Below are 16,556 nucleotides of genomic sequence, written 5' to 3'. Positions count from 1 at the left end.
TGACCAAAGAAATCCGTGTGCGCTTCAAACTATTAGACCGCAAAAGCAAACTTCAACCAAAACCAATTACACCGTGTTAGAGAGCAAGGGGGGGGGGGGATCAAGAAGAAACTTTAACCCGAAAAAAACACAACAACTCAGAACAGAACTTACTGTGAGATGATCCATTCTGGGATGGCGCTGATGATGTGGAAGTACCGTTGCTGTGTCCATTGGCAGTGTTACCGTTGCTGCCATTGCTGCTATGGCCGTTGGTATGAGCGACGCCGTTTCCATTCTGATGATGTCCATTCGACGATGACGTCTTGCTGGAGCCATTGCTGTGGCCGTTGGATTTTCCCGAATCCGTGGCGTCGCTTCCGATGGGCAGATTGCTCTTCATGTGGTTCTTGGCCGGTGTGTACGGGCGGTCCACTTCGCCGAACAGACGGTTGTGCGAGTCCTGACCGGCGGCGGCGCGGCGTGGCGTTTCCGATCCTGGAAAGGGTGAACGAACGTGTGAGGTTAGTCAAGCGTTTGTGGTTAAGCGTTATTATGGGTGGGAAGAGATTGGGGGGGTCTCCATGCGCAACAATGACTGCAGATGTCAGAGAGATAGAGTTGGGAGATGGGTAACTACTTGATCAGGGATAACGAACGGTAAAAGTAACGAGATCCTATGCATTATGATTGATGGAAGCGTCGAGTTCGATGCTTGAATTATCGAACGCGATGGATTGAAATGAGCATGCAAATGAAGAATGGTATGAGTATATTCTGGAACATTAATGCAACTTTAAATACTAATTAACTATGCAAGCAGTATGATAAAATGAATCCAATAGTTCATAACACTAAGCAGGAATTATATTTGGGCATGAAGAAATGTATTGATTATCGTTCAGTTTAAATCAACATTACAGTAAGGGTCCGATTTGGACAACACTCATTTTTTTAAGCCTTCTACAAATTGCAATGATATTAAGCCTGATTATTTCATCACGTCCATAGTTTCACAGTTATTCGGGGAATTTAAGAAAATAATTAACATGTTTATTGCCAAAATCGGACGCACGATGTATCATCAAAAGTTCGGCTTCGGCAATATCTTTAACTATTATCGTCAGCGGATAAATTAAGTTCTTTAGCGCTAAATTTTTGCATGTTTCAGAGAATTTACAAAAAAAAATCGCTAAAATACTATTTAGCCACCCCCATCCCCTGACGATAGTAGGTAAAGCTATTGCCGAAGCCGTCATTTAAACTATTTATACTCAAAAATCTTATCAACTTAGCCATAGGGTTATTAAATCAGCGGTACTCTTAAGCTGTTTATTGTTGTTGAATTATGATAAATACTGCATCTTGTTATGACAAGCTTGAATTACTATAACAAATGTTATTTTCATTTACTTTTAAAAGCTTATTTATATTTAAAATTTGTCTAATGCCTTCATTCATGAATTTCATGAAGTACCTTCTTAAGCGTTTTGACGCATTTCCCAACGCTGGAATAATTTTAAGGACAAATTCAAAGCAATATTTCAGCAGATGTTAGTCGGCATTTCACGGATAGAGGACGAGCTCTTCTCCCCTCATTCAATGCATGTCGATGGAAGGAGATTTATGTTTAACTCTTGGAAACGCGGATTTTATACAGTAGAGATTGACATGATAAGCTTCAGTGGATATAGCTGCTGTGGTCGACGACTGGCATACACCTCAGGAGATGTTCTAAGGCATTCCAAACAAAGTTCTGAATGCAGATAATAGTAGATTTAAGAAAGGCGCTTTGCGCAATTAAATTGAACTTCCAGGTGTTATGATTTTTAACTAGGGTGCTTGAACAATAAAGGGTGTCCCACATCAAATTGCATCATGGAAAGTGTTGGAAATTACCCATTTGGTATTTTCTCTTGAATATTTGGGTAGAAGTAGCTAAGAGTGTATTTTTTACACTGCCTTTTTATCGCTGTCAGTTTTTCGAAAGTTGGAAAAAATGGCGTCACCCGAAAAGCAACGTCGCGAATTGATTTTGCGCAAGCACCTGGAAAATCCACAACTCTCTCATCGGGACATCGGAAAACAACTCGGAGTCAACAACGGTGAGTCGTGTGATTAAACGTTACTACTAAACTCTGACTATCGAACGGAAGGATAAATGCTGTCAGAATGGATGTTCTATTAGTGATCAGGATCACAAGCGTGTCGTGAAAGCGTTTAAGCGATATCCCAATGCAATGGTCAGGGATGTGGCCTAAAAGTTGAATCTGTCCAAGTCTTTTGTTCAGAGAGCCAAGGACCGGGAGGGACTGCATACGTACAAAGTGCAGAAGGCTCCAAATAGCGACGAACGGCAAAATACGCTGGGAAAGTCACGGGCACAGAAACTGTACACCCAGATGCTGACGAAGCCTCATTGTCTCATCATGGATGATGAGACTTACGTCAAGGCAGACTTTGATGCTCCGCAGGAAGTAAGGAAGCAGAAACTTTCAAAGTTTGCCAAAAAATACATGATTTGGCAAGCGATCTGCCGTTCGTGACTACCGGGACTGTAAACGGGAAGATCTACCTCAAGGAGTGTCTACAGAAGCATCTGCTTCCTCTGTTGAAGCAACAAGGGCTCTACGATCTTCTGGCCGGATCTAGCTTAGTGCTACTATTCAAATGTTGTCCTTGAGTGGTACAAAGCCAACGGGGTCACTTTCGTAACCACAACGTCAACACTGAACCTCCACCAGAATCAGCCATCCGAAGTATGAAGTCCAGCAAAGCCCCGGGGGTCGATCGCATATCAGCAGAGATGCTCAAAGCTGACCCCATGCTATCCTCACAAATGTCGCATCAACTATTCGTCAATATCTGGGACACCGCGACTTTTCCGGCCGACTGGACGACTCTCCGACGACAGCAGGCAGGATTCCGTGCTGGAAGATCCTGTGTGGACCATATTGTCACGCTCCGCATCATCTTGGAGCAGGTCAATGAGTTTCAAGAGTCCCTGTACTTGGTATTCATTGACTACGAAAAAGCTTTCGACCGACTAAACCACGAAAACTTGTGGGGCGCTCTGAGACGCAAGGGAGTCCCTGATAAGATTGTCAACCTCATCGAAGCGCAGTACGAGGCTTTCTCATGGAGAGTGTTGCACAACGGAGCTTTGTCTGACCCAATTCGGGTAATCGCGGGTGTGAGGCAAGGATGTATATTATCACCGCTACTGTTCCTCATCGTAATCGACGAGATCATGGTTGGAGCCGTCTACCGTGTACCGAACCGTGGGTTGCTGTGGCAGCCTATTACTATGGAGCATCATTAGCACAACGGCGCTCTGACATGCAGAGTAAGCTCGACGACCTTGTGGAACGCTCCTCTGAAGCAGGTCTAACCATCAACGTCAACAAGACCAAATCGTTGGATGTCAACACGGAAAACTGTTCCAATTTCACGGTAGCTGGGTAGGCAGTGGAGAAAGTCGAAAGCTTCCAATATCTTGGCAGCCAGATAGCGTCGGACGGCGGCACCAAGAGCGACATAGGCGCACGGATTAAGAAGACGAGGGCTGCTTTTGCCAGTTTGCGAAATGTATGGAGAGCGAATTAGATCAGTCGACGCACCAAAATCCGAATTTTTAACTCGAACGTGAAGTCTGTGCTGTTATACGCCAGTGAAACATAGTGTGTATCAGCGGAGAACACTCAGAAGCTGCAGGTGTTTATCAACCGATGCCTGCGGTACATAATTCGTGCCTGGTGGCCACACAATTGGATCTCAAATTCCGAGCTTCATCGTTTGTGCCATCAGAAGCCGACAGAGACAGAAATTCGTGAACGGAAGTGCAGGTGGGTCGGCCACACACTACAACGCACTATGGGCAAAAATGGGTCCAAAATTACCCAAAATTCAATATCTCAAAAGCACGCTGAATTCCGGCCATGAAAAACGACTTTTCCGAAGGGAAATCGTCCGGGGAATCGATTGCACGTGGTCCCATAGACCGAATAGCCTTGTAGGTATGTGTTTTGGACAATTTTACCCCATTTTCCCCTACTTTTTGGAGGAAATGTTTTTTCACAGCTCTATTTTTCGTAAAACATAAGCACTTTATGCATGGTTTTAGAATACAATGTCTTTAAACAACAGTTCATGAGATATTAGGGGAATACAGGGTACACTTTATAGGAGAGTAAGTGGTAAAAGTGAACCCTCGCTAAATTTATTTTAATTCATAAAAATGTTGAACGATGCGATTGTTTGAATGACTCCAAAGGTTGCCTGCAATAATAAGATTTTTTTTTTTCGAAATTTTAAGGTTAATTGGGGTTAAATAAGTTTTAATTTACTGCTATCTGTTTTAAAAGAGTTTTCTCTTTTTTTGTTTGTATACAGCAAAACGATAAAGTGGTTCTCAGAACTTTGTAAAAATTGGTAGTATTGTTCCTTATCGCAACATATTAGACCTATTTTTTTTATTTTTAGAGTAACTGTTTATATATTAGAGCGGTCAAAAAAATTTTTATTCGATTTTTTTCAAAAAATTATAACTTTTGAACTGTTTGGCCGATGACGGAACTCAAAATACCTAATAAAAGTTAATTAAAAGTATTTTTCAGAAAAAATATTATGATATTGAAAAAAATTGAATTTTGTATTAAAAAACATTGATTGTATTTTCACTTTTACCCCTTACTCCTCTATAAAGTGTACCCCGTATTCCCCTAATATCTCATGAACTGTTGTTTAAAGACATTGTATTCTAAAAGCATGCATAAAGTGCTTATGTTTTACGAAAAATAGAGCTATGAAAAAATATTTCCTCCAAAAGGTAAGGGAAAATGGGGTAAAATTGTCCAAAACACATACCTACAAGGCTCTCCGGTCTATGGGACCACGTGCAATCGATTCCCCGGACGATTTCCCTTCGGAAAAGTCGTTTTTCATGGCCGGAATTCAGCGTGCTGTTGAGATATTGAATTTTGGGTAATTTTGGACCCATTTTTGCCCATAGTGCAACGGAGCGGAAACGAAATCTGCAAGCAAGAACTGGACTGGAATCCAGCAGGACATCGCAGCAGCGGCAGACCCAGAGGCTCAGGGGGCGGAGCCTAAACAGTGAAATTAAGAACGTTGACCGAAATTTGACTTGGGCACAGGTCAAGGCCAAAGCTAGTGATTATTATTGATGAAGATTTAGGAACCAGTCCTTAAGGTTCAATTTACTTTGATGCATTTTCGAAAAATTCAAATGCAGTTTTTTTCGACGCATCATTTCAGATTGCAAAAAGCTCGCGTCATCTTGTGTAAAATAGCAAAAAGAATAGAATAACGCGAGCTTTTTGCAATCTGAAATGATGCGTCTAAAAAACTGTATTTGCATTTTTCGAAAATGCATCAAAATAAATTGAACCTTAAGAAATGTCCATATGCAGCCAATAGCCAAACAAAACCAACAATCTGCTCAATCTTCACGTTTAACCAACCGATGAAAATTTTTCGATCAAGCTCTTACTACTAAAGTTAGGGTCTGATTTTGCAAACACTCGATTATTGACTTTTTAACTTTCTACAAATTCGAATAATTGCAAACCAGATTATCTGATCACGTCACAATTATTCCGATAATCTACGAATAAAAATAAGTACGGTTTGAGGTTGTTAAGGGCAGAGCAAAAGTAAATTACATACATCGGAGACGTGTTGCCAAAATCAGACCCATACTGTACATCCCAAGTAAAAATTTTGGTTTTTAGACCATGATTTAGACTTGTAGCATGCTTTAAAACCTCCATAAAACTTACAATGTTACTTCGGATATTCTATATCTAGATTTAAGGTAGTTTTTAAAATTACAAAAAATAAATCACGGATCCGTAGATCTTTTGAAATTCTGCCTTAACAAACAAATGAATGGAAAATAATGTGCATGAGATAAAATTTGAGAAAATTCCAGTCTTGAATTACCAAAGTAGGTAAATCATTTAAAACTCTGAATACATTACCGAAAATGAAAAGTTTGCTAGATGAACGAATTTTAATACGGAAATCTTAACATATTCAAGGAAGGATCCTCTTTGAATACTACAAGGGATTTGAAATAAAAGCTTAACTCATTTAATTTTTGAAAAAATACACCTCTATGATTCTGAGAAATTTTTATCAAAATTTCATACAAGATTCCATCAGTGGGAATCTTGATGAGAATTCTTAAAAAAAAATCACACTTGTTTAGTATTCAAAAAAATTAAATCTTCAGTTGGGCTTCGGAAAGAATTTACTTCAAGATGTGCGAATGGAATTGTTTCCAAGTCACCTCGAGGAAGGCCAAATAAATTAATATCAAATTACCACCACTAAAGGGCTGATTGCCCATATACAGTCAACTCTCCATATCTCGATATTGAAGGGACCATCGAGATAAGGAGAGATCGAGATATAGAACTACATTAGCTTACTAGACCATTGGACCATTGGAAATAACCATTGACACATAGAAAAAAGTGGTCACTAATCGAAATATAGAGTATCGAGATATGGAGAGTTGACTGTAGAAGTAAGCTATCAGCAATGAGTTCGAAAAACTCACCAACTGACAAGTGGGTTCAGTTCAAACAATAGCACACCTCACGCGAAATTAATTCCGTTAAATTTCGCATAAATTCTTTCACCTTATTTGAATCTAGCGAATACATTCATGTGGGTTGTACTCGCAGATACCGATCTCAACCTCTTAACCGAAGACACTATTCTACTTTGATGGGGTGACGGTGGAAGGGGGTGCGGTGCTTGAATCCCGCACGCAGAGACCGAAAGATATGATAATTTGACAAAACTACGGCTAATTTACGGAGTGCAACAATGGCAACTTCCACCGAGGCACCCGAACCACCAAACAAGGGCGCGTGATTTTTGGAGTAAGACAGCTACGCCGCGCAGCACTAAGCAAAAGCTAGCATAAGAAAACATACAAACAATGCAGGGCAAATTAGCTACCTCACCCTGCGTCAGTCCGTCAGTCAGTCAGTCAGTCAGTCTCTAAACTAAACATTGTGGAAGTGGCGGAGAAACTATTCTCACAAATTAAAAAGAGATAATAGCTCGCATAGGAAACAGCCATTTAAGATTTTTTGCTGTGATAAACTTTTACTTTTTGTTTTTCTGCGCCGCTTGATCTACGCGATTCGATCTAGAAGAAAAGTGAACGGAATCGTAGGAACCAAAAAAAAAAAACAAAAACTTACTAAAGAAGGAATGTATGATGAAAACAAAACAAGGCCAAAAATTACATTCAAACTCTACTGACGTAACCACCAAGCGCTAAGTAGGTAGATAGTTGGGAGCTGATGCAACAATCAAATAGAGAACGATTAACAACACTAGCTGAAGGATGGTTAGAATTATTAGGGAAAAGAGGGACGATTATGTACCGAGAAAATAGTATCTATGGACGCCTTGTCGAAATACTGTGGAGTGGGTTTTGTTTTTTTTTTGTTTTTCGTTTTATCGGATTTCCAAAGGTTGTCCACCATTCGATTCGGAGCAATCAAGGGTTAGTGTTTAAGAGCGCGATAATTGTTTTCCAGGGACGGGTATGAATTCGGTTTCGGAGAGAAGAAAAAAGATGGGAAAGATTTACCAGTGAGAATTTTGCGTTGTAAATTGGACGCATTCGAATGGGTGTGGGTGATTTATTAGTTTTAGTTGTCGATTATGGATGATTTAAATTATGAGATTCGTGTGAGAAGTGGAAAAGATTGCAGACGCAGATCAACATCATCATTTGAACCTAATTGGGTTTAATTTAGAAACAATAGTTATGTTTATGACACTTAAGAAAGCATTTCTCGCTGAAAATGATGGTATACAAAGTCGGTCAACTGCAAACACGGTGCCTCTAGTTTTATTGCAAAGTTCATTGTTTCCATGATGAGGAGGGACAGCGAGTGGAACCCCAGCGTAAACACGCTAACATGACAGGTAGAGATTCTACCTGTGCTGAGTACATTTTTGTAAATAAACACAAAGAGCGAGAGATAGATCAAATTACTCTGTACACAGACGAAGTGCTTGCATCTGGGATTCACGTTGGCATTTATTATTATTTCCTGTAGTGGGCTGTTTGCAAACAGCTCTAAGGAATAATGGCTTATGAATAATCAGCAGTTCATCAAACACTTTCAAATTGAGTGAAATGTGTAAAAATTTTTAAACTAAATTTAAATCATTTATTAACCTGACGTACTTTATGATAAATAACTATCAAACAATTTACTTGTTACGTGTTTTTTTGGGTACACATATTTCCTGATTCCCGGATAACCACAAAGCGCCGGGAAGTAGAAACACTAATATCATATAGGTATAGGCGTGAGGATTATTGATTCGAATAAGCATCCAGAATACGCATCATTGTTGTCTACAAAACGCACGAAAAATGTTATCTAAGCATTGTTTTTATAATTTCCAAAATAGTAAACGATGTCCAAAACTGGTACGTTTACCATAATTCAACATTTGTATACAGAGCTGGAAAAAGGGCCTATCTGCTTTGATCTATTCTTTTCATCGACTTTCTCTTTCGTTAATAACTCAGTTGCAACAACATTCCTTGATTTATTTGACGATTTGGACGGACGATAGATAAAAACCAACTTTATCATGCTATAAAGGCAAAAATAGCACTTAAACTGTTCGCATAGCCGTGGTTATCAAAAGCAGGACTGGTAGCCATCACTGCTGTCAAAAATAGTGATTTTAGTGACTATGTTGTAGAAATAAGTGACTAAATAGTGACCCTGAATTGAATTAAAAGTAAATTTTACTGAAAACTCTTAAGAATTTCTGAGGAGCACAACTCCTGTGAACTTCAAAAGAAAATTCCAAAAGCATTCTGAGGATAATTTCATAAAGTTTGTGGAAGAAAACAAATTACTAGCATAAGACCTCGGAATTTTTTTAATACTAAAAGAAGGATCACAATTAAATCTAAGAATAACTCCAGGACATCTTCAAAGGAATTCAGAAAATAAATTCATGAGAGTTTTCCAAATAAATTATGAGAAGAAATCTAAGGAATTTGTGAGTAGAACTGCCAATGAATTCTTAGGAGACTTTAAATGTGAGCAGAATTCCAATGGAAAGAGTGAGATTCAAAAGGAAATCTGAAATGAATTCAATGAATATTTTGATCATCTTTCCAAAGGGTGTCTTATTTTGGAGAATTTGAAGGTAATTTCGAGGAAAACTAAAATAATAATAAATTCGGAGGAAAGCTTCATCGAAATTTCCATTGAATATGGAATGGACTATTCTGAGAACTTCCCAAATTTTCCTTTAAAGAATCAGCCTTGAAGTTCTTTTGTAGTTTGAGAAACTAGCTCACAATACTACTCACCAAATTCTTAAACTTCCCTGAACTTTAAAGGACTTTCTAAAGTTTCCTTAATTTTTCTAACGACCATGAATCTCTTCTAAAGGTTTAACAATTCGCTGAAGTTCTCTAAATTCTTTAAACTTTATGTGACTTCTCTTATGTTAACGGAACTGCTCTGAGGTTCTCTTTTCTTTTCAGAAATTCTCAAAACTGCTCTAACGTGAAGCTTGTTGTACTGCGCAGAATTTAATTGTACCGTTCGTAAAATGTGTAAGCTTCAGTTAACTTCTGAACTTATGCGAAGACCGCAGTTAAATTATTAACGTCTCTGAAGTTATATGAAAATCTGGAAACTGCTTTAAATTTCCCAATTATTTTCTGAAACTAATGGCTGACCTCTCTCTGAGATTCCTTCAATTTTCGGAGCTTACTAAACTTCTTTCAAATGCTCCCGCATTTTGCTAATGTTCATAAAAATTCCTAAAGTTCGCGGATCTCCTCTTAAGCTCCATAGATTTATATGAAGTTTTCGAAATGTTTCTGAAGACCACTGTCCTTTTGTGAAGTTTTCGGAGTTTTTTCAAAATTTCTGGAACTTTAGTGCTCTCGCGGTTTTTATGGAATTAGAACGAAATAATTAATATTGTTGTATGATTTGCACTAAAGTTCTCATGATTTTTGGAGTTCATGAAACCTCCATTAAATTATTGACACGAATTTAAAACTTCTTCAATTATCTAGACTTTCCTGGTGTTATTAAAACTACCTAATCGATTCTTGAATTTCTTTAAAGTTCTCCAGACAGCCCTGAATTGATCAGTATATTTTAAGAAACTGCAATTTTACTGAAATTAATTGATTTGCCTTGAAGTTTCTACAATTTTTCGTTAGTATTCAAAATATTAAAAACGCTCACTTATTTTCCCTGAACTATGCTTACCTGAAGTTCTCTAAATTTGTTCAATAATTCGGAAAATTTTCTGACGTTTTTGCATCAATCATATAATTCCATAATTCCACGGAATTCCTTGTAAGTCGCTGCAAATTTGCTTAAGTTAATGGGATTATTCTGAAGCAATCTGATCGTCCTCGAAGTATTCGAAACTTCGGTGAAACTGAATGAAACTATCTAAATTCTAAGTTCTCTGGAGTATCGCTGCTTGCTAAAAGTTCTCACATTTTTTTTTTAGATTAATGGAACTTCGTTGATATTCTCTAATCAACCTAGCTAAATTTTCGCATTTTTTAAAGTTCTTGATATCTCCATCCTTCACACCCTTGAAATACTCTCACGTTTTCCGGATGTTCATATCATTTTTATCACTTTCCAGAAGTTCTATCGGAGCGTTGCTGAAGTTTCCGGAACTTCCTTAAGGTTTCTACAATTTTCTTGAAATTATTTGAACAGCCCTTTGATTCTCTGATCTGTTTTGATGTTCTCGAAGATGCCATAAAACTTTCAATTCTATTGAAGATAAATTTTCCTGAAATTCTTTGGACTTCTGTGAAGTTCCTGAAATATTTCTGAAGTTTTCATAAATTCTTTGATGGTCTCTGAACATCCCTGAAATTCTCGGAACATCTTAAGGGTTCTTAATTTTTCTAAATTTATGATTATGTATATTTAAACTGATCCAAAAAGTCTTAATTAAAGTCATGGGAACTGCTCTTAAGATCTGAAATTCCCCAAAGATCTCTAGATCTAGCTTTTCTGAGGTGCTCAGAACTTCTTAAAAAAAATGCGCAATGCCCCTCAAAGTTTCTATATTTCTCAAGTTCGCTTAACACCTGTGATGTGCTCTGAAATTCTATGAGCTTCATCAAAGTTCCTGCAAATTTTCGGATGATAAAAGAACCGATTTGAGGATCTTAAAGCTTCCAGTAAGCTCCCCATAATTTCAGTTTGTCGATCGAGGATCGATCAGAGCAGATAGGCCCTTTTTCCAGCTCTGTATAGATTTATATTCATCAACGAAAAAAAAATTAACTTGTGAAGTGTAGTCAGGCGAACATAGAAGTAGATAAATTTAAGATTGAGAATAGACCTGTGCGTCGGCGCCGACACTTTTCACACGACGTCGCTGCCGACGTTTTTGAGCCGGCGCGCCGCCGTTATGATTTTTGATACGCCGCCGTTAAAAAATTTAATACTCCGGCAATGTAAATATGTGTTTTGCATTTTTTTTACATAAGAAGACGTGTTTCTTGGCAACTACTGCACAGAATTATACTAAAAAGAACATATTTTTACGATTACCGTCACCGTCAATCTGAACTCGGGGTGTGAGACTAACACAGTCTTCCCTAGAACCTCTTCCTCTCATGTATTTCGTCTTCGTTAGTTGATAGCAAGTCCAATCCGCCCAGCTTCAGCCTTCAGTCTGATGTACGTTTCCGCCATCGTCTCAAAGTTCAGTGCCATGATGTCGATGTCATCGGCGAAGCCAAGCAGCTGGATGGACTTCCTGAAGATCGTGCCACTTCTAACGCGATATTGAATAGCAGACAGGAAAGTCCATCACCTTGCCGTAACTCCCTTCGAGATTCAAAGGGATTCGAGAGTGTCCCCGATACTCGAACAACGCACATCACTCGATTGGTCGCCTTGACCAATCGCTTCAGTTTATCCGGAAAGTCGTACCCGTGAATAATCTGCCATAGCTGATCTCGATCGATTGTGTCGTATGCGGATTTGAAATTCATGAAGAAATGATATGTGGGCAGAACGTGCCGAATCGCAAAAATTTGGTCCGTGGTAGCGCGGGCACCCATGAATGCCGCCTGGTATTGCCTCATGAACTCTCTTGCAAATGGTGACAGGCGGCGGCATAGAATTTGGGAGAGTACCTTGTGGGCGGCGCTCAGAAGTGTGATCGCGCGGCAGTTGCAGTAATACCTCCTTCTCCCAAATATTGGCAATTACCCTGTGCAGCGCTCTAGGCAGTGCTTAACTACCGTATTTCAATAGTTCACTTGGTAGTTGATCTACACCAGTTGTATTGTTGTTCTTAATCCGACCGATTTCCTCCTTAACTTCTTGAAGATCAGGGGCCGGTACCCGAGCAAAGTCCAGCATCAAAATGACAGCAAACTGAAATCAAGTTTTGATATCAACATCAAACTGAAATCATAATTTGATTTCAGTTTCGCAATTCACAAATTTGATACCAAATTTTGTTTTCATTTTGCTGTACATTTGCTCTTCAACAATATGTTGTTACGGGTTTGTTTTCATTGCCTTAGCATAACATCAAATTGAATACTTGTTTTGTTATCAACAGGAAAAATTTATATCAAATTTAGTTTTCAGTTTGCTCTCACTGATAGCAGAAATAGTTTTCTATGTGATGTCACAGGAAGATTTTTTTGCTCTCAATTTTGATATTTTAACCGTTAAAACGACCAAAACGACAGCAACCTGAGCAATCATTATCAGCGAAATCACAACATCAAATTTAGATTTCAATTTGATCTCAAACTTTGCTCGGGTAGCCTGTCGTCTTCTGCGCGTGCTTCAAGGTCTGTTACCGTGACCCATTCGTTTTCTGCTGCATAACCGTTGCGGTGCTCGTCATAGTACTGCTTCCATCTTTCAATCACCTCACACTCGTTCGTGAGAAGGTTTCCATCCAAGTCCATGTACATACCGGCTCGCGGCACGTAGCCTTTGCGCGAACTATTTAGCTTCTCGCTTCCTTTGAAAAACCGAGTTTTGTCTGTTCCGCGCTTGTCTGTATCGCTCCACATTCAATCTCGTACGGTGGTGTTGCAGCATTCTGCCATTTCTGAACGACCACCGATTAAAATTTCTGAACAACCGATAAATTAGTGAATGCTAGTAGTATGCGGAGTGCTACGTAGATTTGTTCGAGGATCTTCTATGGATTCGATAGTCCGTTCGATATCGAATCATGGAGTGTTAGTCCTGAGTTAATTGGACGTTATTATATATGGCAGAGTTTCCAGTACTTCTTTTGAAAAATCAGGGAAATTATTCAGAATTTGTCCGGGAAATATCAAACATAGGAATCTACCTGATTTTTTTTTCTAAAAAAAATCTTGACTAGCAGAGCAATAAAAAAGTTCTCGTAAGTATCCTTAATATATAGAACAACTGGAAACGGTGTTTTAAGAATGTGATTTTTTTTCTTGGTCTCTAAGTAAAATCCAACTTTCGGGAAAATATTGTGAAATCTTCGAAGAAGTCTTGGATCTTCTCAAAAGACAAGAATGATACGAATTTTCTTAGAGAATGTCTTCAGGATTTCTAGGTACGAATTCCATCAGAAATTAAGGGGAAACTTCCTAGAAATTGAAACAAATTACTCCAAGAACATTAAGGATCATATTTTAGGATCTGAAACAGTCAATTCTCCTTAAATCGACAGCGAAGGGATCATAGAGCTAGGAGGCTAAATTAAGGAAAGTGATAATCAACGCAGTCAGAATTTGTGTTACGTTAGGAAGATTATTTAATTTGAAAATATCGAGCAGAAGACGGCAGATACAGGGCTGTTACAAGATTTTCTAAATTTGATCCGAAAACTGTTTGCATTACCTAGAAATATCATTTACATACTACTACATGGCATTTCAAGCTTATTGCTTATAGCATATTAGATTTTTGCCTGCTCTCTACTTAGTGTTCTTTGAAGTACTTTCACACTTTAATTGAGAGCTTTCTATGCCTGTATCATCATCCTATGCCCAAGAAATTAATAGACCGAACGGGAATCGAACTCAGTCGCCTCCAGCATGGACTTGCTTTGTAGCTGCGCATTTACCGACTGAGCTAAAGGAGTATCGTTTGTAACCTTTGAATTTTTTTAAATAAAATTGTTACAGGGTGGCCAGTGAATTTTCATTTGGAAATTCCCGGTTTTTTCGGTTTTCCCGGTTTAAATCTTAAAAAATTCCCGGTTGTTAATATTCAACAAAAACAAAACGAAATTGAACGCATTTTTAAGAACGTGCTGAAAGGAATTTACTGAAGGGATAAATGTGATTTAAGAAGATTTCCAAGATCGTGGGGCTTTAAATTTGAATAGAGTTTGAAACAAGAACTTTTATTTCAAAATCTGTGATTAATAATAACCTTCGTGATACAAGATTTGTAGAAAATTAATTAAAATGTGAGATTTTGAAAAAAAAAGAAAAAATCAAAATCACAGATTTGAAGGGGCATTTTAATGGTTATAACAAATTACAGAACATTCTATAGAATCCAGTGGACAAACCCTGGAGTTTTTAGTACAATTTAAAAGAATTCAAAGTGTTGATTTCAAACAAATATAGAGAAAGATTCCCACACAGCTTTCGAATGAGAAGTTCTGAGCAGAATACCAGACTTATTCTGACATGAAATCCTTAGAAATTTTTAGATGTATTTGGAGGGATTTCTGTGAAGAAGAATGCATGTTCTAAATTAAATTGTTAGGTAATTTTAAAAGATTTCAACAGGAGTTGTGAAAAACAAAACTATGCGGAAATTCCTACGTGATATTGAGGAGATTTGTATGGGGATCGTGAGGAAAATGACAGATGAATTTTAAGAAGTATTCCAGGAGAATTATAATCAGAATTCAACAAGAAACAGAGTTCTAAGAGTGTTCTGGCAATAATTTCAACCCTAGTGCGAAAGATTCATCACAGAACTCCAACAAAATTAATTGCAAAACAATTACTGATCATTAGAAAGTAATTCTTTAGAATACTCCCAAGGGTTTCTAAATAAAAATTTCGAAAGAGATCTGCTGTTTTGAATAGAGTTAAAAGATTTTCAAAGTAATCGAAATGTCAGGATAGGCTCAAGAGAATAGGTCTTTTTAATGCACTACCAATGTAGAGTGCGCCAAGCGAATTCGAGAGGAAACAATAGAAAAGGGCCCGTTTAACGTCAGCCAAACCATTTGTTTACATCAGAATGAGGATTTTCCACAACGCAAATTAGAGCATTTTTCATTCAACATCTTGCCAATTTCCATCAGTAGCTGCCGTATTTTACGATTCTTCACAGATCTGAACTGATTTGCACTTGAACTATTCATATACAAATCCAGAATATAATAGCCACTAAGGCACTTTTATAATTTTCCATTTTTCCCACCAAAAATATTCCTGGACACTAGAAGGATTCTTGCAAAAACGATACAGAATTAAATTTTTAAACTGTAAATCAAGTTTTGGAGCATCTCAGATGAATAAATTTATCAGGAAAAGTTAAAAAGTGTTCCGCTTCCTATGTCTCACGACAAACATTTCTGCTCGCAACACTCTTTTTAACGTCCTCCTATTTGCCACCAGAGGTTGAATCGATCGTTTAGTTTCTATTAAAAAGGCGTATTTTAAGAAGGATTCCAATTAAATTATTAGAAGGAGTTGCAAGGAAATTCCAAGAAGAATTCACTGGTAATTATTACGCGGGGTGTTTTCTGGCGTATTTCAGAACAATTTCAAGATAATTCAGAGCAGAATTCCAAGTTAATTCTGGAATTCATATCGTGAGAATGTAGAACAACGAAAAAATTAAACCGTGCAAAAAAATAATTCAGTTTCGGTTTTTACAAATGTTTGTTTTCAAAGTCCAGCATCTTCAATATTTTCTATGAGAAAATTTGAACATACTGAGAGGTAAAGCACATATCATCGGTAAGAGATGTGTGTGTGTGTGCGAAAAAATCTAAGGGCACCGGTGGGATAGTCGCTAAACCGTAAATTCAATATTTTCTTTTAAGGACCAAGCACTTTACATCTGAAATTGAAACGACAAATATCAATTTGCAATATTGCTGAGTGATTAAATTCTAAAAACAATAAGACGGGAAACTGAAGAAAATTATGCAGCAAATAGAGCAAGACATTCATTTGGTAAAGGATAACTCTGTTTTAATGGTTTATTCTGAAATTCTGTTGTTAAAGTTCGTTCCTATGGTATGGTTAATTTATTTTTCCCGGTTCACTCACCGAATTCCCGGGTTTTTCCCGGTTACTTTTCGAATTCCCGGATATTTCCCGGTATTCCCGGTTTTCCCGGTTTGCTGGCCACCCTGATTGTATCATCTTCAGTTATTTATGTATAATATAAATTCTGATTAATTAGTGAACATAATAAAAAAAAACTTTTGCTTTATGAGATTCTATTGAATAATACCGGCCCAGATTTGATGAAACATTATTTAAAAAAAAAAATAATGCATTTATGTAG

At 37.8% G+C, this 16,556-nt stretch overlaps 1 protein-coding gene across 5 annotated transcripts in view; it reads right to left on the bottom strand.

Moving 5' to 3' along the window:
* The window catches only part of Jupiter (jupiter), a 406,535-nt gene that overhangs the window by 12,732 nt on the left and 377,247 nt on the right, over nt 1–16,556 (bottom strand). For all 5 annotated transcript variants that reach the window (XM_065230951.1, XM_065230950.1, XM_065230952.1 and 2 more), the window contains exon 3: nt 154–477. In XM_065230951.1, the coding sequence (XP_065087023.1) occupies nt 154–477 (324 nt within the window). The remainder of the gene's footprint in view (nt 1–153; nt 478–16,556) is intronic.

The sequence above is a fragment of the Ochlerotatus camptorhynchus genome, unplaced genomic scaffold (assembly GCF_037179485.1).
Source record: "Ochlerotatus camptorhynchus isolate MF236.1 unplaced genomic scaffold, CSIRO-AGI_Acam_v1.1 ptg000335l, whole genome shotgun sequence".
Taxonomy (NCBI): domain Eukaryota; kingdom Metazoa; phylum Arthropoda; class Insecta; order Diptera; family Culicidae; genus Ochlerotatus; species Ochlerotatus camptorhynchus.
This window is presented reverse-complemented; position numbering and strand designations above follow the sequence as displayed.